The sequence below is a fragment of the Lynx canadensis genome, chromosome C1 (assembly GCF_007474595.2).
Source record: "Lynx canadensis isolate LIC74 chromosome C1, mLynCan4.pri.v2, whole genome shotgun sequence".
In the NCBI taxonomy this organism is placed as follows: domain Eukaryota; kingdom Metazoa; phylum Chordata; class Mammalia; order Carnivora; family Felidae; genus Lynx; species Lynx canadensis.
This window is the reverse complement of record NC_044310.1, coordinates 34,186,538-34,214,468: the sequence shown is the minus strand read 5'-3', so window position 1 is coordinate 34,214,468 and position 27,931 is coordinate 34,186,538. Positions and strand designations below refer to the sequence as shown.

Sequence of the window (27,931 nt, the reverse complement as noted above, 5' to 3'; positions counted from 1 at the left end):
CCCCACCTCACAGCCCTGCCCACCCTGTGCCCCCAGGAAAGCGCCTTCAGCTGGGGGGAAGGGGTCGGGCATCCCCTCCCCCGCACCGCCTGCCCATGGGCAGCGTGCTCAGCCTGGTGATGTGGTAGCGGCGGGTGGGGGGGGCTGTCTGGACACAGGCCCCTTTGTGCCCAGCCCGACTTGGCTGCTTGGTATGAGGCTCAGCTGCTCCCAGATCCTCACCCAGAGGGGAGAGGGGAGGCTTTGGAGGGGCTGGGGCTGGGGGGCTCTGGACTCGAGCGCCCTCTCAGCGTCCCACCTCTCGGATGTTGGCAGTCGCTCCCCAGGTGGGCTGGTGCTCCTGGCACGGGGTGCTGGGGGGCTGGTGAGGGAGGCCCCGCTTGGCACCCTCTGGCAGCCACTCCTCCCTTCTCCCCTTCTCTGCCAGGCCTGCCAGCAGCTCCTGCCAGCAGAGGGGAAGCCCAGGGTGGGGGTGGGGGCTTGGAGGGTCCATGGTGTCCCCGCTGGGAGAGGCCCAGAGGGTCAGGCACGGGAGCACAAATGCCTTTCTGATGGTAGCTTCTCTCCTGTCCCCACAGAATGGTGCTGTGCCCAGCGAGGCCACCAAGAGGGACCAGAACCTCAAACGGGGCAACTGGGGCAACCAGATCGAGTTTGTACTGACGAGCGTGGGCTATGCCGTGGGCCTGGGCAATGTCTGGCGCTTCCCATACCTCTGCTATCGCAACGGGGGAGGTACCCAGCGGGCACAGGGCAGGGACCACCCACTTGGATAGAGCCTACCCACCAAGGCGCGGGCTACCCCCTCCCTGGCACAGACCCCACTCCAGACAGGCTGGCCTCTGGCCTCTGGCTCTCCTCTCCTTCGCCCCCATCCCTGGCTTAGGTACCCTTTACTAAGGCACAGACCACCACCCCCTAACCCTGGCTATCTGCTGTTTGGGCCAGACCCTGCTAGCCTGCTCCCTCGGGGTGAGGAGCCCTGGAGAAAGGCACCCCAACCTCCCAAGTTTCCCAGTCTTATACCCCCTGTGTTTCAACAACCCCCTAAATGGTTCAGGGAATTTGAGGATCCCAGTGACTTATGTTTGTCAAATTGCTTGGTTAAGCCATCAAAGCCCCCCCTCACATGATGGCTCTGGGGCCAGGATTCTGCTCAGGAAGCCTCTGTCAAATTCAAAGACAGGCCTGGGTAGGATACCTCAGACCCAGGCTCCTGCTCAATGTGTGGCTCACCCTCCTCAGGTCTCAGCCAAACGCAAAGGTTTTGCTGTTGGGTTCTTGGCAGGAAGAGGGTGGGACCCCCCAGGCCCACCCTGAGCCCGCCCTTTCCCTGCCTGCCAGGCGCCTTCATGTTTCCCTACTTCATCATGCTGATATTCTGCGGGATCCCTCTCTTCTTCATGGAGCTTTCCTTCGGCCAGTTTGCAAGTCAGGGCTGCCTGGGGGTCTGGAGGATCAGCCCCATGTTCAAAGGTGAGGCCTGGGTGGGGTGCACACACACACACACACACACACACACTCACATGCACGTGTGCACACGCACACACACACGGGCTTCTGGGGGCCTACTCACCCATCTGTACAAACACTGCCAACCCCCACGGAGCCCTGGTGCTGACCCCAAGCCCTACATCAATGGCCAAGGCCATGGGTGCATGCTGGGATCCATGTTTACTCGGCCTCCACCCTCCCCTCCCACCACGTGTATACACAAAGCCCCTTTGCCCCCCAGCTTGCCCCGGCCGAGGCCTTGACCTGTCCCTTCTGTGGCCCTCCATAACAGCCCGCCTCTTAAGCGCTTCGAAATTAACCTGGCCTCCTTCAGCTAGATGTGTGAGGCTGCTTCCATTCCTTCCCCTCTTCCAGGTGTGGGCTACGGCATGATGGTGGTATCGACGTATATTGGCATCTACTACAATGTGGTCATCTGCATTGCCTTCTACTACTTCTTCTCATCCATGACGCACGTGCTGCCCTGGGCCTACTGCAGTAACCCCTGGAACACGCCCGACTGTGCCGGAGTGCTGGACGCCTCCAACCTCACCAACGGCTCCCGGCCTGCCGCCCTGCCCGGCAACCTTTCCCACCTGCTCAACCACTCCCTTCAGAGGACCAGCCCCAGTGAGGAGTACTGGAGGTGAGGCCCCACTGGGCCTGGGCCGGCGGTGGGGGGGGGACCCCTGGTGCCAAGCCTCATCTCTCCCTCCCACCGTCGGGCAACTTCCTGCAGACTAGGTAGGATGCCGGGAACAGAGCACGGTAGAGGCGCATGAAGAGGTAGAAGGAGTTTACAGACTAGTTCAGGAGAAGAGGCTGACACCCCAGAGGGTGATGGAAGGCAGGATGTTGAAGTGAGAGTCCTTACAAAGTGCAGTGAGGGAGGCTCGGCGGGCAGGCAAGTCTGCAGAGGAGAGTCAGGGGGAAGGGGGGTGGCTTCCTGGTAAGAACGGCATAGCAAAGGCCCTAGATCCCAGATGAGCAGAGGCTGGACCTGAGACCTAGGGGAAGTGTTCTGATGTAACAGGTGTGTGGAAAACCCATGGACCATAAAGGGGACCGGCGGGGCCACCAGCCTTCTTCGAGAATGTATGTGAATTAAGCTTAGACGTACTGCTGCAGAGCAAGGAGAGACAGCCATAGGGCTCTCCTGACCCCAGGGCTGTCATCATCAAGCTGTGCATAGGAAAGACAGCCTGGCACTCCTGGGCTCTGTGGTGACAGAGACTGGAGTCTTGGGGCTGGCTGCAGGGAAGCTGTTGCTGGAGGTGTTCTGTCACACCTCGTCCCAACAGGGTGGTTGTGAGGGCACAGTAGGATGTCCTAAAGGAAATTCCCCATGTCCTTGTGGGAAACCCGTGGGAAGAGAGTGTTGGGGGCGTGTGGCTAGGCCATGTTAATTCATTCACATTTTCGTGGTCTGCTCTGCCAGGCCCTGTGTGCCCATGGGGTCTGAGTAGCCCAGAGTCCCTGCCCTGAGGAGTTCACAATCTAGGGGGGAGACAGGCAGCTAATCATATTAGGGCCAGGTACCTACATGCCGATACGCTCAGGGATGTGGTCAGGGACACAAAGGAGGTGGTCAGTTCTGAGGGGAGGGGGGCAAGAGGAAGTAGTCCGGAAGGCTTCCCGAGGAGGGAGGAGGGAGGTGTAGAAGGGATTGGGAGAGACCCAGGCAGGTAAGCTGTGGCCAGGAGGTGGCAAGCTGGAGACAGGTGAGACAGAGTATTGAGACAGGAGAGGCCAGAGGCATCATAAGGCACAGGGCTTCCCGTGCCAGGCCGAGGGTTTGAAGTTTTTCCACCAACTGGTAGAGAGGCATAGGGGAGACGGCCAAGGCCCCAGGGAGACTTGCAGTCCTAGCAGGTCAATATCTTCTAAGCCTGGTCCCAGTGCTCAGACCCTGCAGGGCCCAGCTTCCCTGTGCCAGCCTCTGTGGTGCACCACAGCCATCCAAGGACAGCTAAGAGGTCACTACCCGCAGGGGCTCATGGTGTAGACCACAGAGCTGCTGCCTCCCGGTGAGAGGCAGGCAAAATTACCTCTGGGCAGACTCAGCCATTCGGTCGCTGGACAGATCAGTTTTTGAGCACCTAGTAGGTACCAGGCACTGCACTCAGTAGGGAGACAGAATGAGGAGTAAGACACACAGATCCTGCCCCTCATGGAGGTCACGTCTACTGAGAGAACTAAGCAAATAAGTGCCCAGTTAGGTATTCTACTACGTTTGAGGCATGGCGTGGACTGGACAACTTGATTTAGACTAGGGGGTGAACCTGGGAGGACAAAGCCCCGCCCACACCCATGGGACTGCTCCGCGGGGTGAGAAGCTCTCACCCCAGAGGCCATCTGCCAGGGATTCCCAGCTGGGTAGGGCCACCCAGGGCAAAGCTCTGGAGATTTTATCCAGTACAATTAGAGGAGAATAGCCCTCAAAGAAAACTGGTCATGGGTGGGGCGCGGGTGCCCATTGGGTGGCCCATTGAACTCTCCTCAGGGCTGGAGCCAGGCCCGCCTGACTCGCCACTGTCCCAGACAGGACTTTCTCTGCAGGATGGCTCCCTGCTGCCCCCTCCTGGAGAGCCTGGGAACATGAGCCTTGAGAGGGCTGCCCAGGCTGGCTTCAGCAAGGGAAGTGAGGAGAGCAAACAACCGTATTTCCTGGGCACCTACTGTGTGCCGGGAGTATTATTTCATATAGTGTTATCCCTATTTTTCAGATTCAGAGACTGATGTTCAGAGGTTAAGGAACTAGGCAGCAGTGCTGTGTCAGGATATGCATGTCCCGCTGTGCCTGGTGCCTGGTGTGAATTAGGCCAATGATACTCTGCAGGTGATCTCGGTCCACAGTCTCAACACCCCTTTGGAAAGCTGTGTGATCGCATTTGAGCCCCACAACAACCTTGTTTGGTAGCTCGGGCAGGTAGGATAAAATATTCCCATTTTACAAGTGAGGAAAACAACTCAGAAGGATTAAGAGACTCCTCTGAAGCAAGAGAAGCTCAGAGGGCAGATTTCCGAACGCGGGTCTGCCTCTTGCTCACCCTCTGGCCCATGATCTCCTCTCTCTCTTTGTCCCTTCTGTCTCATTTTACTGTCCTCTGCGTGCTGGTCTGATTCCAGCCTGTAGGCCCTGAGCTCACGGCCATGCCCTCACCTCCAGAGCCTGTGGGGCACCCCTCTCCCAGTGTCTTCATGGCAGTTCTGGAGTCACACAGACCTCACTCAAATCGTGGCTCTGCCGCTCATCAGCTGTCTGGCCTTGGGAGATCAGCAAACCTCTCTCAGTCATAGCTATTCATCCATTAAATGGGAGAAGTCACAACACCTACCTTGTCGTTATAAAGATGAAATGAGATAATGTGGCATAAATACCAAGAACAGTAATGGGTGTTCAGTAAGCCTAGTGACATACACTGCTGGAGATGCAAAGAAATAGATTAGGGTGCTTTGTTTTCAAGGAGTTTATCATCAGGTTGGGGAAATTAATAAATAATGCAGAATGTGGGTCACCTGGGTGGCTCAGTCAGTCGGGCATCTGACTCTTGATTTCAGCTCAGGTCATGATCTCACAGTTTGTGGGATCAAACCCAATGTGAGGCTCTGCACTAACAGTGCTTAGCCTGCTTGGGATTCTCCCTCTCTCTCTCTCTCTGCCCCTCCCCCACTCTCTCTCTCTCAAAATAAAAAAAATAAACATTAAAAAATGATGCAGAATAATCCCAGAGATGTTATGCATCAAGAGCCAACTTATAAATATACTGGGTTCCAAAAGTTCTTAGGTGAATTGATCTCAAAACACATGGTCCCAAAACAAAACAAAAAAATATGGTGCCATAAAAAGAAAGGCAGAATTCATTATTTAGTTTTTAGCCCCTAATATTGTAAATGCTGTGCCCTCGCAAATAATATAAATAATTAAAAATTAAACGCTACCAGTTTAACATATATAATCAGACAAAGTTAAAAAAAAATCTTTGAAACAGGAAACGGTGCCTACTTTGAATGCTGTTGCTTGAAGTGAACTCTGGGTAATGGCAGTAGAAGGACCCTGGGCTATTCTGGGGCACAGCTTCCCAGCCGCAGGTGTTCTGAATAGGTGCGCCCGGTTGGGTGAGACCGGGATAGCCTGGAGCCCCCAGTTACCTTCAGCTTTGAGTGCCCTTGTCTGCTTACCCCAATGGCCCCAAAGTAATTTGTGTGTGTGCTATGAAGGAAAAAAGATTGGAAAGCACTGTTGAAGGGGCCCAGGTGCCTCTTGGTAGTCCCACAGCCCCTGAACTTCTCCATCCCTTGGCCTTTGGTTCCCCCATCAACTAAGAGCCCAGAGAAGGTCAAAGGCAGGGCCTGGCTCTGACCCTGTTCACCGTACCATCTCAGTGGTGGCAGTTGGGCAGGAGAGGGACGTGTTGGACAGCGCCCTTTCCTGGTCCTGGTGTGAAGGAAGGCCTCTAGGGAAGATTTGAGGCTAAGAAGAGGCCAAGCAAACAGCCTGGCAACATTGTCCCATGAGGGGACAGAATAACATCGCATGAGGTTTGAGAACTGATTTGGAAAAAAAAAGTGAAAATAGCTGAGAATGATAGAGGACAGCCTATGAGCTATCCTGAGAGGTCCTAGCTGTAAGAGGGGAAAGAAGGGAGCCTGTGTTTACCTAAACTCATCTACATATTATGCTATGTTGGCGTTATTATGCCCATTTTGCAGATGAGGAAACTGAGGCTCAAGAACTTGTCTGTCACTCATCACTTCTAGCCTGCCTCCCTCCCCAGGTTCTCTCCTTTCTACCTCCTGGTCCATTGTACCACAGTGTTCACTCATCCATTCAACAAATATTTACGGAGTACTTCTCTGTTCCAGGCACTTTTCCAGGCACTGGGGATGCTAGGTACTCCTGCTTTCATAGAAGATGGATGACACACAAAATAAATAGATAAAATAAATAAGTTACAAAGAAAAAAAAAAGGAGACATGTGCTGTGGAGGAAAATATAGCAAAGAAGTGGGTGAGGAGTGCTGGGCTGGGGCCAGGGTTGCAGTTTGAAGCAGGGTAGCCAGCAAAGGCCCCTTTGCAAAGAGGGTACCCTGAGTAAATACTTGAAGGAAATGCGGAGGGAGGAAGCCATGTTGGCAAACCCAGCTGCAGAATTTGTGGGGTCCAGTGTGAAATGAACATATGGGGCCCCATGTTCAAATGTATTAGGATTTCAAGATGCCAGTGGCAGAGCATTAAACCCAGCACAAAGCCTTCTCAGTGTGGGGCCCCATACGACTGCATACCACGCACGTGTGTGAATGGATGTTTGAGGGAAAGAGCACACCAGACAGAAGAAACAGCACATGCAAAGGCCCTGAGGGAGGGCATGCCTGGCATGATTAAGGAACTGCGAGGAGCCCAGGGCAGCCAGTGCAGGGGAGGAGGGTGGGAAGACAGGCGATCAGAGAGATGGCAGGTAGGGGGCAGTAGGTCACTTAAGGCCTTGCAGCCACTGTAAGCACTTAGGCTTTTCCACGGTGAGAGCTAGGAGCCCCTGCAAAGTTTTGAGTCAAGGAGAGACCCTGACGATGCTCCTATAAAAACCCTTCAGAAGCTTCCCATTGCTCCTAGGATAAAATTCAAACTTCTTGGCCTTGACTTTGTGGCTTCTTATAATCTGGCTTCTTCCTATCCTTCACCCTTCTCTATTCCCTTTACCTTCTGTTCTAGCCTCACTGAGCTGCTGACATGCCCAGGCTAGGCCGTGTTATTTATTTCATGACCCCCTGTCCTCCTGCATGCTGCTGCCCCAGCCTGGCATGCACTTCCTCCTCCCAATTCCTCAAACGTTAGCTCTAGCCTCACCTCTTCTGGGAAGCCTTCCAGTGTGCCCCTCCCCGTGGCATTGAGACGCCCTTCCTGGTGGTACCCACGTGCCTGATTCAGGTCTGTATGCACAGCACCTAGCACAGGGCCTGGCACATAAGTGTCCGATCGATTGAAAGGGCACTACTGGTGTGGCATAGGGCACCAGATAGAGCCACACATACCTAGGGGAGGAATTCTGGTTCGAGCCTAGGCCTGTACGCCCCAGGGCCTCCCGTCTTTACTCAGCACTCCACCATCTCCCTCGGTTCATCAGAGATGGAGAAGACTAGTGTGGGTGAAAAGCTCACAGAAAGCTTCCTGGAGGAGGTGACGCCTGATAGGATATGTCCAGTCTAGAGGAGAAGATGTTACTGAAGGGAGAAACGCACAAGCCAGGGCCTGGGATGGGCCCGGTTGGGAGTGAGACCTCCACACCCGAGGGGCTGAGGAGGCTGGCCTCCAGGCGCCCTTGAGGGTCCTGGGAGAGGCTGCAACCAGTGGAGTCTTAGGGCAGCAGGCAGAGGGGGTAGGGCGGGGTTAGCTGGGGCTGGGGCCTTACAGTGACACCCTCTTCATACACGCGAGGACCTCTTGAGAAAGGAGGGAGCTGCCAGGCTGGGCCCCGGGCCTTGGGAATCTGTTGCTGGGTGTCAGGGTCCGGCCTTCAACCAGAGTATCCCCTTCCCCAGGCTCTATGTGCTGAAGCTGTCAGACGACATCGGGAACTTTGGGGAGGTGCGACTGCCCCTCCTCGGCTGCCTCGGTGTCTCCTGGGTGGTGGTGTTCCTCTGCCTCATCCGAGGGGTCAAGTCTTCAGGGAAAGTAAGTACCCCTCCCTCAGCAGGGTCTGTGCCCACCCAGAAAGATCCTGCCTCCCCTGCCGGGGTGGTGTATAGGAGTCGGGGGCAGATGGTGATGAAGGGACATGAGAGGGGAGGAGGAACCGGAGGGCCGGCCATGGTTGGGGGGCCAGGGAGGGGGCGCCCAGGGCAGGAAGAGCTTGGAGGAGTCCAGTGGAGGATCTTGCACCTTGCATCTTGCACGCAGGTGGTATATTTCACAGCCACATTTCCCTATGTGGTGCTGACCATCCTGTTCGTCCGTGGCGTGACCCTGGAAGGAGCCTTCACGGGCATCATGTACTACCTGACCCCACAGTGGGACAAGATCCTGGAGGCCAAGGTGGGCTGTGGAGGAGGGCCTGGAAGGGGCAGGGAGGGGCAGAGAGGCGCCCGCCTCTGACCCCAGCTGCTCTGCCCGTCCTGCCCCACAGGTGTGGGGGGACGCCGCCTCCCAGATATTCTATTCGCTGGGCTGTGCGTGGGGAGGCCTCATCACCATGGCTTCCTACAACAAGTTCCACAACAACTGCTACCGGTGAGACTCTCCCTGCCAGCCCGGGGCTGCCCCTCTACCCTGCAGCCTTCCCCAGGAGTCCCCAGACCCCCAGGTCCAGTGCAGCCCCCTGGACCCCCTGCTAGGGCCCTCCATTCCACTCACGGCCTTGAGGTCCTGGGAATGCTGAGTCTGAATCCGGCCACTGGAGAACACAGAAGAAGGTGGGGACAGTGATGCCCCAGGGGTCTGTGAGGACTCAAGAGCCTCAACCTACTTGAAAAGGCCCAGAGCAGGGGCATCTGGGTGGCTCAGTCGGTTAAGTGTCTGACTTCGGCTCAGGTCATGATCTCTCAGTTCGTGGGTTCGAGCCCCGCGTCTGGCTCTGTGCTGACAGCTCGGAGACTGGAGCCTGCTTCGGATCCTGTGTCTCCCTCTCTCTCTGCCCCTCCCCCACTGGTTCTCTCTTTCTCTCTCTCTCTCTCAAAAATAAATAAATAAACTTTAAAAAAAAAAATAAAGAAAGGCCCAGAGCAGACCAGGAAAGAGGTTGGGGGGGCCTTCTGTTCCTAGAACTTTCCATCTCAGTTCTTCTCTCAGCCCTAACTGGGCAAAGGGAAGCAAATTGCACATCCTGAGCCCCATTTTCCTCCCCAACAGGGACAGCATCATCATCAGCATCACTAACTGTGCCACCAGCGTCTATGCTGGCTTCGTCATCTTCTCCATCCTGGGCTTCATGGCCAATCACCTGGGTGTGGACGTGTCCCGTGTGGCTGACCACGGCCCTGGCCTGGCCTTCGTGGCTTACCCTGAGGCCCTCACGCTGCTGCCCATCTCCCCGCTCTGGTCCCTGCTCTTTTTCTTCATGCTCATCTTGCTGGGGCTGGGCACTCAGGTATGAGGTGCAGGGCCTGGGCCAGTGGCTTGGGGAGGGAGGAGGCAGGGCCAGAGGCCAGGCCCCTGCTCTGATGGCCACATCCTGCAGTTCTGCCTCCTAGAGACACTGGTCACAGCCATTGTGGATGAGGTGGGAAATGAGTGGATCCTGCAGAAGAAGACCTATGTGACCTTGGGCGTGGCTGTGGCTGGCTTCCTACTGGGCATCCCCCTCACCAGCCAGGTAAGACCTGAGGGAAAAGCTGGGCTGGAGTTGCCAAGGTAGGGGGGCATAGTGGGTGGGGGAGCCCAGCCTCAGGCACCCCCGGCTCAGCTGCCCACTGGCCCGTAGGCAGGCATCTACTGGCTGCTGTTAATGGACAACTACGCGGCCAGCTTCTCCTTGGTTGTCATCTCCTGCATCATGTGTGTGTCCATCATGTACATCTACGGTAAGTGCCTGAGCTTCTGTGGCCTCTCTGGGCCCAGCCCCCGCCTATCCAAGCTGCTCTCCCAGCCCTGCTGACACCGCTCTCTCCAGGGCACCGGAACTATTTCCAGGACATCCAGATGATGCTGGGATTCCCGCCGCCCATCTTCTTCCAGATCTGCTGGCGCTTTGTCTCTCCGGCCATCATCTTTGTAAGTTCCGGGGCTGGCCCCTCCCTCCCTGCTGCCCCCAGGCGAGTGTCCTTCTCTTGGGAACCAGCAGAGGGAGAACAGGAGCCCATTCATCTGGCCAGAGCTCCCCTACGGGGTCTCTGCATCCACAACTCTGGCCATTGGGAGACGGAGAGAGGTTGCATAGTCAGGCAGAGACTTAGAAGCACCCAGGCACTGGCCTGGGGTTAGGAAGGGAGCATATAGAGCCCTGGATTTGACTGAAGACAGTGCCCAGCCTTGGAAGGGGAAAGCAGGCTGGCAGCGGCTGAGAGCTGGCCCTCCCTGCCTCCTTGGCGTTCCTGCCTGGTATCCCCAGAGAGGCCTCAGGAACAATTAGTGATATTGGTGTCAGCTCCATTGGCTTTGCTGAGCTCCTGCCTCCAACCCCTCTTAGCTGAGGTGCCTGGAGTACGTGGTGTGAATGCGTGAGTGTTCCAGAAGCGGGTGGTACAAGTCAGATGTCAGCTCAGGGTCAGGGACAACCTCTTAAGCCTTCCAGACTTGGGAGAGGGAAGATCTCCACCAGTATTCAACACCTGGGAAACTCCCACGAGGGAGATGAATTGGTGGAGGGAACTTCCCCATGGCCAGCAACCAGGCATTTTCTGCACGGTGTTCATGTATCGACTCATGTGATACAACTCTCGGGTATCGTTATTATTCCCACTTTACAGATGAGGAAATGGAGGCACAGAGATGTTAAGTAATCAGCCGAAGTTTACACAGCTAATAAATGACAGAGCCAGCCTTCAAAGCAGGTAGTCCAATCTGGAGCCTGCAGGCTTGGCCAGTGCTACACTAGAAACACCCGCAGGAAGGGGGAGCGCTCCATGGACTACTATCTGATTTTGCCCCCTTATGGTCAGGGTGGGAGGAAGGGGCACAAAGTGTTTGACAGTGAAGCGGTCACTCCGCAAAGAGGCAGGGCCATCTCTGAGTGACGGGAGGGTCAGCCCAGTGGCAAGGGCAGCATTCAGTCACGTTCCCGTCAAGCCCAGCTTCTCTGTGCCACAGGGAGCTCATCACCGGATTTCCACTTCGGCTCATGTTTCTGGGTGCGGTGGGGAAGGCCCCTGAGGGCTGAGGCCTCCACCACATGGGGGGTGTGGGATCTTCCCCGAGGCTGGCACAGGCACCAGCTCTGGCCCCTGGCCCAGCTTTGAAACAGGAGGAACGGAAGCCTCCTGTAAGTGGTGGGAGGCCAGGGAGGCCAGACATTGCTGCCAAGCGCCCTGCTCTCCGGGGGTTGTGGCTGAGGCCGTGCCCAGGACCAGCCTGAGGGGAGCTCATCCTCTAGAGCTCCGAGGAGGCTGCCACCCTGGGCAGAGACCTGGGGTACCGACCAAGGCAGGGAAGGAGGCAGGAAGGAGATGGGCACAAGAAGCTTCCAGAGGGGCAGCCTTGGCCTGGGTCCCGTGTCTCTGCGAGATTGAGGCAAGGTGGGCAGTGCCCTCTCTGTGCTCAGAAAGCCAGGCTGGAGTCACCTTAAGGTGAGGACTCCAGGCCCCGTGGACTCGTGTGTCTGGGCTGTTGTGTCTTCTCTGGGAGCTTTACTTCTTTATATTTCTGAAAAACTCTTTTTGACAAACGATCTTTTTCCGTCAGGGATCAGGATCTAGTTCCATTCGGGAAACTTGACATAAGCTTTCACTATATGCGGCATCCCAGGAGGGCCCCCCACTGGATGTGGGTCTTGCTCTCCTGAATTTGGTCACTGGGATGCATCTGAGAGCTCAGGAGGCCGATGCTGAGCCCTCCTGGTGAGTGGCGCACACATACCCAGGCCCTCTGGGTGGTCCATGAGCCACCCGCCCATCTTTCCACTTCCTTAGTTTTTTGCTGTTGCTGCTGTGGCCCCAGGCTCCACTTCCCATCCCACTCATCTCTTTCCAAAGCGGCTCCTGGCCTCCAGCCTGACACCCATCATTTCTAGCCTTTGGGGCCTCCCCGGGCTGTCACCCTCTCTACAGCCATAGAGAGGGCTTCGCTCTCCCCTCTCCCCCATTGCCCCCACTCTGCACAAGTCAGTTCAGATCAGCAAATGAGGTTGTGCCGGGCACTGTGCTGGGCCCTAGAGACCCAGAGCTGAGGCAATCCCAGGAGCTCCCCAGGCTATGGGAAACATTAAACGCTTAGCAGACAGAAAATGCCATTGAGAGCCCTTTGAGGAAGAGGGATGAGAAATCTGGAGAGCTTCTTGAAGGGGGCGACATTTGCACAGCATCTGACAAAAGGAAAATGTAGAGGATTCTCCAGAATAAATGAAGAGGGAGGAAAATGCTGGGTGCAGTCAAGACATTGAGACAAGGGTCATGTGGCCAGAAGGATGAGCTGAGATCGATGTGAGTTGGTAAAGCCCTAAGGCCAAGGATTTGGTCTTACTTCAGTAGGCAATAGGGAGCCATTGCGAGTCTTTGAGCAGAACTGACTTCAAAGGGGACATCGATTGTTCCCTGGCTGATTCAGGATTATGGCGAAGATGGACCTCTCCTCTTCCGCAATGCCTACCTGCCCACCATGCCTTGGCCTCTGGTTCCTTCCACTTCTTCCACTACCCAAAACTTGACTTAGCCCCTGTCCTTCCCCAAAAATGTCTCTTTCTAGTTTGGGAAACTGGAGAGGAAGGAAAGGAGTGCTGAGAGGAAGACCGAGCCCCGGGGAAAGGCGGGGGTGGAGAGTACTGGGCAGGCCTTACGTGCACTCCCATCCCTCCTCTCTGCAGTTCATTCTCATTTTCACGGTGATCCAGTACCAGCCAATCACCTACAACCACTACCAGTATCCAGCCTGGGCTGTGGCCATCGGCTTCCTTCTGGCTCTGTCCTCCGTCATTTGCATCCCTCTCTATGCCCTGTTCCAGCTCTGCCGCACAGATGGGGACACCCTCCTCCAGGTGAGGGGTGGGGGCAGGCAGCAGCTAGCTGAACCGGGAGGGGGTGGGTGGATGGGGCTTAATGGCTTCTTTCTGAAGTGCCCTGCCCACCCCCCATGTCTACCTCTCCTGCAGCGTTTGAAAAATGCCACAAAGCCAAGCAGAGACTGGGGCCCCGCCCTCCTGGAGCACCGGACTGGACGCTATGCCCCCACCATACCGCCTTCTCCTGAAGATGGTCTTGAGGTCCAGCCGCTGCACCCAGACAAAGCCCAGATCCCCATGGTGGGCAGTAACGGCTCTAGCCGTCTGCAGGACTCCCGGATATGAGCACAGCTGCCCGGGGAGTGCCCCACCCCCGCCCATGCTCCCACCACAGAGACTGGGGAGACAGGGGACAGGTGTCACCGCCTGCCCCTGCCATGCCCTGGCCAGGGTGGCTGCTGTCACCTTGGCCATCACTGGTAGCGTGGTCATTTGTGCTCGTGTCCCCAGTGTTTACAGGTCCCTTGGATGCCAAGATGGCAGCTGGGGATGGGTGTGGGCGATGGGAGGGTCGGTGGTGGGCCCAAAGCACTTTGGAGGGGTCTCAGGCCAGGTCCCCAGAGATCTGCTGGGCTTTACATGGCCTCTGATGCCCCCACACTCTGCCCTGAGCTGAGGTTCTAGGTTGGCCCCCTACCTGTCCCCCTCCTTAGGCCTCCAGCCTCCTGACCAGTGTTCCTGCCCTCAGAGCAGACCCCAGCCCTGCCCAGGCAAATTTGGGTCTTCCTACCTGGGAGCAGGGTGACGGGCTAAGGGGCTATACAGTGTTACTCGTCAGGCTGTGCCACCCAGCCCTGTTTGTCTGTGTAATTATTTTTGTAAAAATTGTATTATCGTGGTTGCCACTCCCATGCCCCCAGCCTTGGGCCCCCTCTGTCTTCCAGGCCTGCCTGGACCTCACTTGGCTGCTCTGGGGTCTCCACACCTCATTCCAGCCCTAGCTGTCAGGCCCAGCCAGCAGAGGCCCATGACCCAGCAGCCTGCCCAAAGCACTAGTTTCTGGGGGGTAGGGGTGGGGTGCTGCTCAGCAGGAGGTTTGGACCCAGAGCCCTGGGGAAGGGGACCTTACATGAAACCCCCTTGCCCTCCCTCCACCAGGCGAAAGGAAGGCCCAGGCTTCCCAAACTGGGCTGCCCTTGTTCATGTGCCAAATGGCCCCAGCCTGCGTGCCCCATCCCCTCTCTGGAGCCAGAGCTCCCTCCCCCTGCAGTGTCTGTCTGTCCATCCTCTGTGCCCCTCTGTGCAGTGACAGCCCCAGAACAGCCGCCTCTAATCCTCTGTAGCAATAACGGTGCACCGCCCACCCCTACCCATCCGTGCACCACTAGGATTTTAAAGTCCATAGATTTTAATGAAATTTCTATTCCTGTCTCTGAGCTGCTGCTGTGCTTTGTGTGAGTCCCCCAGGGGGACAAGAGTTGGGGCTGGGATGAGACCTCTGCCTGCCAAGAGTTTGTGGAGGGCTGGGAGAAGAAAGGCCAAAGGCTATGATCGTCAGAAGCAGACACTAGGGACCTGGCGACGGGGTGGGACAAGCAAGGGCCAGATAGACAGACAGCCTTGGCGTCCTGGCCAGGGCCCATCCAACCAAGACGAGATCTGAAGCGGGCTGGGCCACGGCAGCTGAGAGGTGGCAGCAGAGGATGGGGTGAGCCGAAGCCTACTTTGTGACCGGTCGTTCAGGTTGGGGCCTGGGGTGCTGTACTGGACATTGGAGTAGAAGTTGGCCTTTTCCCAGGGCTGTGCTGAAGCTTCCGTCCCCAGCGGCAGGTGGTAGTCAGGCCTCGAGGTCGGGGGCAGCGCTCCAGAGGAGGGGCCGGCAGGCAGCACCGGAGAGGCTCAGCCCAAACTCCAGAAGCCCCACGGAGGCAAGGCAAGGGTCTGAGACCCTTGGAGGACCCCGCGGGCTGCTGCCTGAACAGGAAAGAGTAGCTGTGAGTGAGCAGTGGCCTGACCCTAGGCCTGCCCTGTCAGCCATCCACCTGCTCCGGTTTACCTGTGGCTGGAAGAGACACAGGAAGGCCTCAGAGGCACCTGCAGCTCTTGTTGCATGGCCACCTTCTGTTCCCGTAGCTCTGGAGGACAGGTGTACCTGAGTCACAGCACCCAGGAGTTCCAGGGTGTGTACAAGTGTGGGGCAGGGGGCAGCAGGCTGGGTGCTCTGGGGTCCACTTGGGATCCTTACCTGCCAGGGTGGGCTCTAGGGTGGCCTCAGAGGGCTGGGATGCCCCTGTATACTCCTCTTCCAGGCGGCGCTGCAGGGAGAGCTGGCTCAGTGCCCCGGCCACAGGCAGGGGAGGGGCAGGGCAGGATACAGAGGCCATGATCCCATGGCGGGACCCCAAAACCAGCCCAGGCAGTCCCTGGGGACAGCACACTCCCACCCTCCACCCAAAAAGCCCAGCTTGGTAAAGTGCTGGCTGGCTTGGACTCAGACTTAGGGAAGGGAAGGAGCCAAGGACCAGGGGCAAATTTCACAAGTTAATCTAAAAGTGCTGACCTTGGACTTAGGGGCTCAACCAGAATCTTCTGGATTCACACGCACACAGGGAACGTGCACGTGTGAGAAAAGGACACAGGACTCGCACACCTTTACATGCACATATGCACAGGGACATGCCCGTTTGTGGGTCTCACGCACCAGGTGAGAGGCAGGTGAGTCTACACTCAGCAGAAGGGCTCTGGGCAGCGAAGCCCAGGGCCGCAGCTCACCTGTAGGATGGGGATCATCCTCTCCAACGTGTGACACTCCTCCTCCAGGAGGCTCCTGGGACACAAGGGAGTAAGGAAGCCAGGACCAGTGCCACAGGACTGTCTCGGCTGAGCCGTCCACATGCGCTAACCTCCAGCTTTCACCTCCACCAGGCCCTCCTTCCTCAGCCCACCTTGCTCTCTGTGGCCGGGTGCTGGCCCAGCCTTCCAGCCCTTGCGGGCCTCTCCCTGGGCAGGATGTGTCCGTCCCTTGCCTCCCTCACAGTGCCCACCATCCTCTCTATTGCATGGGCCTCGTCCTGCCTCCATTCTGCCCTGCATCACGGCCATTCCCCTTCTCAAAACCCTTCCGTGGTTCCCCACCTCAGGATAAAAATCCTCGGGGCTCAGCGCCTGCCGGCATCCATCATTAACCACTTCCTGGAAGCAACTGCACAGGCCCTGCAGCAACCTGCCCTTTCCACCTCTCAGCCTTCCCCTCCTGGTCTCCCCACCAGGTGTGCGGCCTCCTCCTCCTCTCTCACAGTCCAGTCCCAGTACTTCAAGACTGGTCCCAGCCCCATCTTCCCTGTCTCCACCCTCACCACGCACACTCAGGGGCCTCACCGCAGGTGTCTGGCAACCTGGTCGATGCTGGACACGTTCAGCTGGTCCTTGATGATGCTGAGGTCCCTCTGACTGCTGCTGGCAGATGAGGCCAACATCACAACCCACCCCCCCATGTTGCCTCACCCCAGGCCTTCAGGACACGAATGCCACTTCTCCCAGACAATCCTGTGTCTTTTCTCACAAAGGCAACATAACATAGTGCAAAAGGGGAGGAGTTCTGGAGCCTGGGTTTGCAAATGGGCTCTGCCACCCTTCAGTGTGTGTGACCCTGTGCAAGTCGAGTATCCCTTCTGAGTTAGTTTCCTGATCTGTAAAAGGGGGCCACTGCTCCCCACAGAGTTGTGTAAGAACTAGAAGTAAGTGGCTGCTTCCATTCACTTACGAATATGCTCCTTTCTCACTTATTTCATTTGGTCCCCAGCGCTCTCTAACCCAGCCCTCACTGATCCATACATGTGGTTGTAGGAGGTCCAGCTCCAGGCCAGGAACTTCTCCATGGAGCCAGGTGGAACCCACCAGCTGGCTGGGGCCCTCTGCTAAGCAGGGAGCGATCCCTCCTCTCCTACCTAGATTCACCTCCACTTTACCTGGATTCACCAGCTCTCATCTGGAATATCTCCTGTTCTGGCAAATTACACCCAGGCTCCTCCAGGGCAAAGCGCAGGACCCTGGGGCTATACTGGATCCAAGCCTGGGTCTGGTCTCTGCAGAAGATCACAGAAAGAAACTCCGAGGCTCCTTCCAGGGAACCACAGGAAGGCAATCCTGGCCCCTTATCAGGCACAGGGCTAGCCCCTCTTAGTTTTGCTGTGGGGCTTAGCCCCAGGTCTGAGGTTCCCACCTGCCCTCGCAGATGGCCTTCTGGCGGAGACCAAGGAGTAGCTGTCTCAGTTCCTGGCGCACGAGGTCTCTTAGGAGGGGCGGTGGTGCCAGAAGGGAGGAGGGGTCAGAGGTGGGTCGGGAGCCAGAGGCTTGGGAGGATCGAGCCTCACGGAGCAGTGACTGTAGCATCACCACCTGCAAGGAGAGCTGGGACACCTTGCGACTGGGGAGAGAAGTGACGGGCGTGAAGGGGGCTGGGGGACTGAGGGGCAGAGAGGAGTCAAGAGGGCTGGGCGGACAGTGAGATGCAGCAAGATCTCGAGAGTTATCGGGCAGGGCCAGGGATCCGGAGGAGGTGGGGAAATCACCCGAATCGTGGGACAGGCCTGGAGTGACCCATCAGCCCACTCCCCACCTCTGCCCGCAGTTCCAGGCTCAGGTCCACCGTCGTCTCCCCCAGAATCCTCTTCACTTCGGGCCGCTCCGGGAGCGGAATGTGCTCCTCTACCAGCACCCACAGCGACGGGGAGTCCCAAGACATGGCCCGCCCGCGCCGCCACTCCGCGACAAGCGGCCCCAGGCTCCGACCTGCGGGAGAGCAGGTCGGAGCGCAGCATCACTACAAGGCTGGTAGTCCAAGGCTGGGCCCTGCCCCTCGCTGGCCTCGCGGGCCACGCCCTCAAGCTTGTCGCGTTCGCCGGCCTCTCCCAAGCCCCACCCTTGTTCTGCCGCCAGTCAGTGACTGGAATTACTGGGTTGGGAGCACTGGCCTCTGGCGCTGTCCCTTCTGCCCCGCTTCTGCCTGACTCTCGGGGGCCGCGATTCCCGGTCACGGCCCCCAGGAGCCGGGCAGTGGAGACCAGGGCCCTAGCCCCGCCTCTTCCGCGCGGCCGTCACCCGGGAGACCGCGCCGCTACCCAGGCCCCGCCCCTAGCCATCCCAGGTGGGGAGGGCGGCGCCAGCTCGCGGGGAGTCGGACCCACGCCGGAGGCAGGTGGTTTGGAAGTCCGACCGTCCACAGAGCTCTGACGCCAAGCGCTGTGGGCTCATCTCTGGGCAGCATTCGGCTTCGGGGCAGGTGGGAAGAACCCAGAAATGGGATTCCCCCTGGGATTATTACTTCGTTGCCTCCCCTAGCCCGGAGGCAGCGGCAGGGTAAACCTTTCCTCTTAGGGTTGGCGGAAGTCTCGCGAGCGACTGCGCTTGGAGGGGCCTGGGGAACCAGGACAGCCCGGGCCAGACAGAAGAATTGGGCCAGGTGCCCTCCCACAACACACAAAGGGACCTAGATCCCCAGCCCCAAGCAGACAAAGGGGCTGCTCCATTCACGTTTTTTACTAAAGCACCCACACAAGTTTCTGTGCAATGTACAAACAACGAGCCGGCCCTGGGGCTACTGCCTTCTCTCCGAGACAGGGAGGCAAGAACCTGACTGACTGATCTAAGCCCCGCCTGCCCCGCATGCAAAGCCCAACCCCAAGATCCCGGGCAGCGACACAGCACCCCCTCTGGTCCCCTCCTGGGGCTGCTCCTCAGCAGGGGGCGCACCAGAGTTTGCCCCTACAATGTTGAATGAAAAAGGTTTCCCCTCCCCTGGGAGTACGGGGGATCCTCAGGTCTGAGAATTCCCCCTGGAAGCGACACTGCCCCCTAGTCATACCTCCCACTCTTCCAGGCCCTAGAGGGACTCAAGGGGGGAGAAACTGAGGCACAGAGAGGTGGAGTGACCTAGCCCAGGCCACTCGGTGAGGCAGTGCAGGGGCTGGCCCGACCCTGACGGTGAGGGAGGGCTGGGCTGGGGAGGAAGGGGCAGGAAGAAGGGTTGACCCCAGAGAGGGCCACACTTGAGGGGCTTGCCCAGGTTGGAAGTCCCCCAGAGTAGGTTCTGAAACTTCCAGGTGCAGCTGCAGGGGGGGCCTATTGAAGACCCTCCGGAAACAGAGCCCACAGTCTCAGTCCTGGGAGATCCCCCATAGAGCAACCACCAGCCAGGCTATATAGGTCAGTCCTCTGGCAGGCAATCCTTGGTACTGGGAGCCTTTGTCCATTAGTATCAGCCCCGAGGGGGCCATGATGGGGGCCGCCCAATGTCCACTGTGATATTGGTGAAGAGCGGTTGCCGAGACACCTCCAAGACCTGGTACCGCACTGACCCGATGCCATCCCGCTTCATGGTCAGCTTCGTGTTTTGAATCTTGGTAAACCTAGATAAGATGGAAGTGGGTCCAGATCAGGGTTACCCAGTAAACCCAGTAAACCCAGTATGAGATTTCTGGGCTAAGGCTCAAACCACCCTGGCTTCTTCCAGGGATGACTCTGTTCTCTCACCACCCCCTCTGCCCGTCATCTGCTTGGAGCCCTTTCGCTCTGGCATCTGCCTTCAGAACAGAGATCTTAAACCCTTGAATCCAGAACTGTGACACCCTCACAAATCTCTCTCATCTCAGACTTTTCTTCCAAGCCTTAGACCCAGACATGGGTAACCCACAGGCACCTCAAATGTGATGTGTCTTGTGTCGGGTCATCATCTTCACTCCCCAAGCCCCTCTTCTCTGTGCTATCTTCTCTGTCCCTCACCACGTACTTACTGAGCAGTCCCCAAGTGCCAGGCTCTGCTCTAAGTACCAGAGACACAGCCATGAACAGGACAGTAAGGTTCTTCCTCTCATGGCAAGTCTATTCCACTAGGGAAGACAGGTAACAGACAAGGAACACATCCGGGTGCTAAGGGAAACAGGAGAGGGAGACCAAGATGGCTGCCTTGGAAGGGGTGAACATGTGACACCACACTGACAGCAGGGGAAGAGCATTCGGGCAGAGGTAAGCATATCCTGACCCTAAACTGGGAATGAGAATTTGCACAGCAAGGGGTTAGAACTTAATGGGCCAAGGGCTTAGGAATAGCATGGAGGCTAGAGCATGTAGAGGCGGGGCTATGTAAGTCAGAGGAAGCAGTTTTTTTATTCTGTGAGTGAGAAGACAGGGATTTTTAGCCCATTGGTGGGGGGGGGGGGGTGGGCAGAGGATGTGAACTGCAGAAGGGCAAGGGGAAACAGGGAAGCTGGTGAGAGGCCACTGCAGTAGTCCAGACAAAATGACAGAGGCGGTGGAGGGAGAGGTGGATGGGCTCAGATGTGTTTTGGGAATGGCACGGACACGACTTGCTGATGGTTTAGACATGTAGGGTGAGTGAAAGAAGAATCCAGGAGAACAGGATCTGAGGCAAAAGCAACTAGGTGGATGGAACCACCATCTAGAGTTCCTTAAGCCAGAAATGCTGTGCTGTCTTGCCACGTCCTCACCCAAGGCAGATATCACGAACTGATGATGACACCTAGGCCTAAAACAGGACCTAGGCTCCTGGCGTGTGCTTCTAGAGCTCTGCTCCCACCCTCATCCCAACTGTTTGGACCTTTCCGGTCCTTCCGAGCTCGGCTCGGCTTGGATCCCTCTCTGGAGCCATCCCAACACCGAGCACTCTCCCTTGGATGCCCTGCAGCCCCTCTTCTCCCTCCCCCGCTCACCATGTCTGTTATCTGAACTGCTCTTTCATCAGCTCCCTGTGCCCTGTGCTTCATGCTCCTGCCAAATGTCAACCTTCCACTGGTGCTGCAACCGACCTCCCCACTCTTATATCCTGGGTTCAGAACAGAACAAGCCTACTGCTCCATCTGGGGGCACAGCAGGTGCACACCTATCACACCCCTGGGCCCGGCGGATTCCTCCAAGCCTGGTCGGCTCCCTTCCTGGCCCACCAGCAGCTCTGCCAGCCCTTCACCTTCTTCAAACTCAAAGGGTGATCCTTTCAAACGCAAATCTCATCCTGCCCCTCCCCTGCTTAAAGCCCTTCTGTGACTCCCCAGTGCCCCTGGGACAAAAGTGAAACTCTCATCTTGGGATATGCCACCCCAAACACCCAGCACTGACCCCTCTACTGTCACTCCCAGCCTTCAGAGATTGTAATACCAGACTTTCAGATTCTCGGCATGTTCACATTTCAGACTCCTGCAAATGCTATTCCTTTCCAAACTGACCACCTCCACTAGCCTGGTGAAGATAGCACTGTGCCCAAGGCAGGTGTGTGACAAGTACCTATTGAATAAATAACCTTTCCAAAATCTGAGTTTACCATCACCTCCTCCAGGAGGACTCCCACCATCACTCCCTCTTTCTGCCAGGACAGTACATGCCCTGAACCTTGTGCTGCAACTGCCTGTCTCCTTCCCTGGAATGAACTTCACATGGGATGTCCAGCTGGGACTGGCTCTGGGCCCCCCTCCCACCAAGGTTAAAGCAGTGCCAGGAAGCGCCGGTCTACACTGCATGTGCCCTCAGGTGCTCCTCCCAGCCAGCACCAGACACCAAATATTGCCGCATCCTCGGGGACGGAGCAGCCCACTCCCGTCTCAGAGATGCCAGCACTATCTTTCCGCGCCCTGCCCCACATCGCTCAGGCCACCTTTATTGGGTCCCCAGGCCCAGGAGCTGTGCCCGGCGCCTGCTATCTCTTGTCCCATCTGCTCTGGCACAAGGGAGGTCTGTGAGGACACCGACGGGAATGTAATCTACTCGGTGATGATTTGAGCCCTGCCTTTACATTCCTGTCACCTCTCGGAATTAGGAGGACAGAAGTCTGGAGTGAGGCTGAGCTGGGGGCTAGGGAACAGGAATCAGGGATGTGGGAGTCATCTCTAGGAATCGAGGGTCAGGGGCCTTGGGGAAACATCTGGGGATCAGTGGCGCTGGGGAGTCACTTCTAGGAAGTAAGGGATTAAGGGCACTTGGGGTCACCTCTGCGGGTTGGGCTCGTTATGCTTGTCCCGGTCGTGCTTGATCATGCGGTAGCGGCCTATGCGGATGTCTGGGCGCGAGATCTTCATCCCAGTCAGGGAGATCCTGGGGATGGGGACAGACGGGCTGGAGCAGGCACCAGGAAGGGCAAGGAGCCTCGCCCAGTCTGCGCTGCACCTTCTGCACCCGGTCTACTCCCGCTCCGCCCCTACTCACCGGTTGAAGATGTCGTCATCCTCGCCACCCCAGCCCCAGTACTCGTTGGGGAAGCCATTGATTCTCAGAAACTGGGCTTTACTCAGGCCCGACACACCTCCAAAGTACCCAGCATAAGGCAGCCTGTGGCATGGAAGGGCAGGTGTCAGTGAGAGGCCTGAGGGGATTCCAGAGGGAGGGCCAGAGATGGGGTGGGGGAGAGTGTGCCACAAGGGCCAGAAGCAAGGGGGCACTGGGTGTGGTGCAGACAGTAGGGGTGGGGAATCTGGGTCCAGTTGAGAAAGGAGCCCTCACCGGAAACCAAACTTGTCCATGGCAATGGCAAAGTGGCGGGGCTGGTCACCACAGCGGTACAGGTTTCGGTCATCCATGGGGACCAGGTCCACGTCACTGAAGATGAAGCAGTCATAGGTGGCATCCTCTTTCAGCGCCTCTAGGAAGCCCACGTTGAGCAGCTTGGCCCGATTGAAGGTGTCCTCACCGTGCTGGGGTTGGCGCAGGGGAAAGGTCAGTTCTGGGCCTGTGACTGGCAGGCACCTGCCACTCTACCACTGTCCAGAAGTCCCCAGAGGCCTACTACTACCCCCCGCCCCCCCCTGCCCTCCGAGTGGATCCCCTAAGTCCAGCTTGTTGTCCTGGACCTGACTTCTAAGGCTTTCCATGACCTGGCTCCAGTCTCCTCTCTGGCTGTTGCCTTCAGACCCCATGGCCCAGCTGTACTATGTTCCTCAGCAGCCCCAGAACATGCCAGGCTTTACTGCCTCAAGGCCTCGGTGTTAGCTCTGGAATGCTCTCCTTCTCTGCTTATCAGGCTTATGTCTGGCAAGGCCTCTCTGATCAAACCTCCCCTCCTCAGCATAATTATTCATTCTTTCCTATGAGCCTCACTTATGCCAGTGTCTGGGTAAACTGTGATGCAGAGCTCTCATTTCACTCCTTTCACCCCTACATTCCAGCACGCCCTACAGCCCTGTCCTTGATGCTAGGCATCATCTTTGTGCCGGTGGGAACCTTAGAGAAGAGCAGCCCTGTATCCCTGCTGAGCACAGTCACAAAATGAGATGAACAATGAATGCCCCAAATGACCAGTGTCTAAGGTAAAGAAACAATGGGGACTGAGCCACTAAGTCTCAGCCACCTGCCCCCTCTGGCTCATCTGGATCCACATCCAACTCCCTGGGCAGCCTCTGGGACTGGGACAGGACCTGGCTAGATTCACTGGTCTCCCCAGCAAAATGACAAGCACAGGGTATACAGGCAGCCATGGCCCAGTGAGCCTGGGGGTCCCCTGAGAAATAGGGCTGCAGGGCCAGGCCTCCTTGAGGCTGGGTTCCTGGCCATGCAGGCCCAAGCTCCAAATTCTGGCCAGAGCGAGGAGGATCCCATGGAAGGAGGTGACCCCGAGCCCCTGTCCCAACTCGTAAATTACAGACTGGAGCCAGACTGGAGAAGGTGGGCCCTGCTGGAAGAAGAAGAGGAATCCTGGCCCCTCCTTCCCACCAGCCAACCTGGGCCTGACGGGGTGGGAGCTGCTCCCCTAAACCACCTAGCCCCGCTTGCTCTCTTTCCTCCTGGCCCTTCACTTCTCTCCTACCAGCCCTCGCAGCAACTCTGTGTTTTCTCCTGGCTCATCGGCTCTCCTTTCTGACCTCTCTCACCAGCCAGGAGCCCTAGGTTTCTCCCACGCAGCTCATAAGCACGCTCAGTTTTACCCCATCTGAAAAATAAACCTCTCTCTAGCCACCGCCCTACCTTTGCCTTCCCTTCTCAGCAGAGTAGTTTTTTAAAGAGTTGTCTCCAATTGGCTATTTCCATTTTGTCAAATCTGATTCCTTCTTCAACCCACTGCAATCTGCTTCCGCCCCCACCATGCCCCTGAAATGGCTCTCGCTGGGCCCACCTTGTTGCTAAATCCACTGGACGCTTCTTAGTCCACATCCTCACTCCCCCGGCAATACTCACGTAGCCACCATGCTTCCTTCTGGACACTTATTCCTGGGCCTCTGGGACACCACACTCTCCAGGGGCTCCTTGAACATTTCTGGCCAACCTTCACAGCCTCTGTGGCACTGTCCCTTTCTCCACCTGTCCCTTACATACTGGTTTTCTCCTCTCGGGTCCCATGCTCCCTGGGCAGGTTGGATGTTGTTGGGTTTTAAGGACAATGTGCATGCTGGTGGCTCCCAGATCCCTCTCTGCACCTCAGGCCTCACTCCTGGTCCAACTGCCTCCTGAACATTCCTCTCATACTTCACCCAGACACTCAAACTCATCACATGCAAAAAAGAATTCAGAGTCATGTTCTCCCCCAGACTGGCCCAGTTCCTGTGCTCCCCTCTCACTCACAGGTGCAGCCAACCACCTGGCAAACAGCCAAGAAGAAACCCTCGAGATGCCCTGGCAGAGCAATCTTCCCAATAAGAAACGTACACACCACTCCCTGTTTACAACCTTCCAGTGGTGCCCCATTACCTGGAGCTCAATTGCTTCACATGCCTCCAGAGACCCTTCTGGATTTGGCCTCCACCAGCAACTCCAGCATCATCTTTGCTACCCACCCTACACGTTGGACTCCACACCTCAGCCAACAGTTCCCGAACACACGAGACCCATTCTCTCACTGGGGCCTGGGGCCTCCAGTCTGTCTGTTGGTTGATGCCTGTTCATCCCTCAGGGCTGGACAGGGCCTCTATGTGCTCCCACAGCGCCCTGCTCCAACTCATCTCACACCATCTTCCTGGAGTCTACAGAGATCCAAGTCCAAGTATGGGAGTCCCAAGTATGGGAAGGAGGACCTGATCGCATCCTCCCCAGACCCCAGCAGCCAGCCCCAGCGAGGCCCATGGGAAGGCTTAGACACTAAGCTGAGTTCCCGGGCCTCTGCTATGGCCTTGGCCCTGATGCAGACTCCATTTCTCTTTCAGGGTCTAACTCTCCCTCTCCTGGGGCTCCTCCACATCTCCTCACAGCCAGCAGACCCTACATTTCCACCTCCATGGGGCGGGGCCTATCAACCGTAGACAATGGGGCTCATCCCCACTGAGGCCATGCACACACCTGTCAGTGTGCGTGCCAACATTCGCATGCGCACACTCCTCTTCACACACACGCAAACCTTCCTGTGTGTGCATGGGCGTACACGTAGCCCCAGGCGTACATCCACGGCTCCACACAACCATAGGCAGACAAGAACCCACGGATGCCCCCAACCCCACGGATGCCCCACAAGGCACGTGGGTCCCCACACCTACAGGTGCTTATGGGTTCCCTGGTGGCCGGTGCGCAGCCTGGGGCCACAGGAAGCACACCTGGTTGATGACGTAGACGCCATAGCGCAGCCGCTGTCGCCTCAGGATGGGGTGCAGATAGTGGAGCCAGTAGCGTAGGTGGTGCTCCCGGTGTCGAAAGGGGATGATGACTGCCACTGTCTGGGCGGGCGTGCAGTCAGGTGGCGTATAGCGGCCGCCCAGAAGCACGCCTGGGTTCTCCCTCTGCACCCGCTCCAGTGGCATGGGTGAGGTGAACTCAATCAGCAGTCGGCCCACTGCAGGCAGGACGGTAGCGGGAATCAGGCCTTCGTCAGAATCCAGGGACACCAGCCTTCTCCCGCAGCCCAGGGGTGGGCAAGGGAACCCCAGGAACAGCCCTCTCGCGACAGACCCGGAGCCCCAGCGTTCCCATGGGTCATTCCCCAAACCAAAATGGTCAGGTCTTCTGCCCACCCCAATAGGCAGGCCCCACCCTGCAGGCTCACCAAGACCAGGCGGCGAGTCAGGACAGGGAGGCAGGATGGGAGCCGTGGGGCCCGGCCGGGCACTGGGAGCCTCAGGGAGCCCCGAGCTGGGGGCAGTGGCGTTGGGCCGAGAGAAGTTGGTGCTGCTGCTGGCAGCTGGGTGGAGGGCACGGGCAGGGCCCCGAGCACTGAAGCGGCTGAAGAAGGCCAGATGCTGGGCGTAGACGTCAAAGTAGAGGATGACGGCCACAAGAAAGTGCAGCAGGCAGAGAAGGAGCACAGCCTTGCACACGCGCTCCAGCGTCCCCCCCAGCAGTCTGCTCATCCCGCAGGCGGCCGCCGGCCCGCCCGATGGGCCCGGGCATCCGGCTGCCGGCCTGCACAGGGGGAAGAGAGAAACAGACCCAGAAGGTCAGGGTCCTGTGGGCAAGGCTACCCACCCCTCTCCCGCCCGCTGCTCACACTCACGGATCCACATCCTCACACTTACCTGCTCGTACCCTGTGATACTCACGGGCTCACATTCTACCTGCAAACAGATACACAGACACGGTCCCTGGCAACTCACTACTCACACATCCTCACACACCTGAGTACTAACCCACATAGGTGTACATTCGTTGTCCTTGTGGACACGCATACACACAAGCACAGCCTCATGCACTCTCACGCTCAGGTGCACGCCCTTACTTGACACACACCCCCATGTGTTCTCAGAAACACGGACACATGACTTCTAGTCACACTGGTTCATACCTCAACACGGAAACACGTTTATCTGCAGACCCGTATGTGTACCTGCGCCCCCAGAGGACAACACCCCACAGGGTAGCATCCTCAACCCAGGACTCGTGGTCTGGGGAAGGGAGACCATTTATTGAGTACCCACCATGCAAGGGGGCTTGGTACTCACGACGTCAGTTAGTCTTATCTTCTCAGAAGCATGGTGGGCAGTGGTTGGGTTGGATAGGTACCAGTGGCAAGTAGGCCAGGCCAACTAGGACCAGGCTGGGAAGTGGCCCTCAGCATCCAGGAGGCCCAAATACGAATGAGATGTTTATGGGCTCCCTTCCGTCCGGAGCACGAGGTCAAAATACAGGGTGGGGCATGAGACACCCCTCCTCTAAGACCTCAAGGATTGGGATGAACTTTCTGGCGCCTGCGCAGCACTGCTCGTGCTGATTCCCAGAAGAAGGAACATATGGGCCCTGGAGGTGGGTCCAGCACCAGCAGGCAGGAAAGGGTCTGCCTGGGCCACAGCTCCAGCTGCGGTTCCAACAGAGCACCAACACTTCTGGCAATGCTTCAGGAAGCAGGCTGAGTCTCACAGATACCCAGCAGCACACAACCACAGATACCTGGAGTCCCAGCTAAAGTCACCTGCACTCAGGACACACAGAGAACTACATATAGAGTCACAGACACACCCCAGCGACAGTAACAGTAACGCAGAGTCACACACTCACAAACAAAGCCGCTGCTCCTCGATGTACACAGCCATGCATGCAGGCTCCCGGGCAGCTCAGACGCCCGGCCCCACGTGCAAACATTCCCACCCCTCCCTCCCGGGCAGGGGTTCTGGGTCAGGCTGGCGGCCAGGCTGCGAGGTGCGCTTGGGCGGGGCTGGAAGACAGAGCGGCCTGAACACGTGGCTCCCGGGACGGGGGAGGCAGCGAAGACCGGGTGGGTGTGGAGCCGGGGCGGGGGGTGGGGGGGGGGCGTGGATGTGGGGCGGGGGCCGAGGCAAGGAGGAAACGTGAGTGGAGCGCCTCCCCGAGCCACGAGGCCGGGGCGAGCGAGGACAATAAGGGAGGCTGGCAGGGGGCGGGCAGAAGAGTCCGGGGGGAGCCGAGGGGGAGGGGTGGGGGTGGGGTGGGGAAACGCCAGGCCGGGGTCTGACCAACGGCGCC

The 27,931-nt window shown here is 57.7% G+C and overlaps 3 protein-coding genes across 12 annotated transcripts in view; 1 reads left to right on the top strand and 2 right to left on the bottom strand.

Annotated features, from left to right (window-relative positions):
- The window catches only part of SLC6A9 (solute carrier family 6 member 9), a 31,603-nt gene extending 17,089 nt beyond the window's left edge, over positions 1–14,514 (top strand). For 4 of the 9 annotated variants that reach the window (XM_030325368.1, XM_030325370.1, XM_030325369.1 and 1 more), the window contains 12 exons: positions 579–652; positions 1,345–1,476; positions 1,870–2,140; positions 8,034–8,166; positions 8,392–8,526; positions 8,618–8,721; positions 9,340–9,577; positions 9,668–9,802; positions 9,911–10,010; positions 10,100–10,200; positions 12,944–13,114; positions 13,193–14,514. In XM_030325368.1, coding sequence (XP_030181228.1) covers positions 580–652; positions 1,345–1,476; positions 1,870–2,140; positions 8,034–8,166; positions 8,392–8,526; positions 8,618–8,721; positions 9,340–9,577; positions 9,668–9,802; positions 9,911–10,010; positions 10,100–10,200; positions 12,944–13,114; positions 13,193–13,423 — 1,824 coding nt within the window. In that variant the 5' untranslated portion in view covers position 579 and the 3' untranslated portion in view covers positions 13,424–14,514. Of the gene's footprint in view, positions 1–578; positions 736–1,344; positions 1,477–1,869; positions 2,141–8,033; positions 8,167–8,391; positions 8,527–8,617; positions 8,722–9,339; positions 9,578–9,667; positions 9,803–9,910; positions 10,011–10,099; positions 10,201–12,943; positions 13,115–13,192 lie in introns of all 9 variants that reach the window. The other 5 variants (XM_030325365.1, XM_030325373.1, XM_030325366.2 and 2 more) reach the window with 4 other exon arrangements.
- CCDC24 (coiled-coil domain containing 24) lies at positions 14,353–18,103 on the bottom strand. 2 transcript variants are annotated; one of them, XM_030325377.1, is made up of 9 exons: positions 18,000–18,103; positions 17,697–17,869; positions 17,301–17,476; positions 17,047–17,163; positions 16,457–16,531; positions 15,851–15,905; positions 15,324–15,393; positions 15,135–15,213; positions 14,353–15,052 (listed from the first exon to the last, which is right to left on the bottom strand). In XM_030325377.1, the coding sequence occupies exons 2-9, from the start codon at positions 17,820–17,822 to the stop codon at positions 14,818–14,820; spliced, it is 933 nt and encodes a 310-aa protein (XP_030181237.1). In that variant the 5' UTR covers positions 17,823–17,869; positions 18,000–18,103; the 3' UTR covers positions 14,353–14,817. The 2 variants fall into 2 exon arrangements, with proteins under 2 accessions (XP_030181237.1, XP_032450171.1); XM_032594280.1 differs by lacking the exon at positions 18,000–18,103 and having other exon boundaries at positions 17,301–17,504; positions 17,697–17,759.
- Positions 18,104–18,598: 495 nt separating this feature from the next.
- On the bottom strand, positions 18,599–26,404 carry B4GALT2 (beta-1,4-galactosyltransferase 2). Its single transcript, XM_032594278.1, has 6 exons — positions 26,043–26,404; positions 25,597–25,832; positions 22,583–22,773; positions 22,289–22,411; positions 22,073–22,177; positions 18,599–19,485 (listed from the first exon to the last, which is right to left on the bottom strand). The coding sequence occupies exons 1-6, from the start codon at positions 26,344–26,346 to the stop codon at positions 19,335–19,337; spliced, it is 1,110 nt and encodes a 369-aa protein (XP_032450169.1). The 5' UTR covers positions 26,347–26,404; the 3' UTR covers positions 18,599–19,334.
- Positions 26,405–27,931: the final 1,527 nt, after the last annotated feature.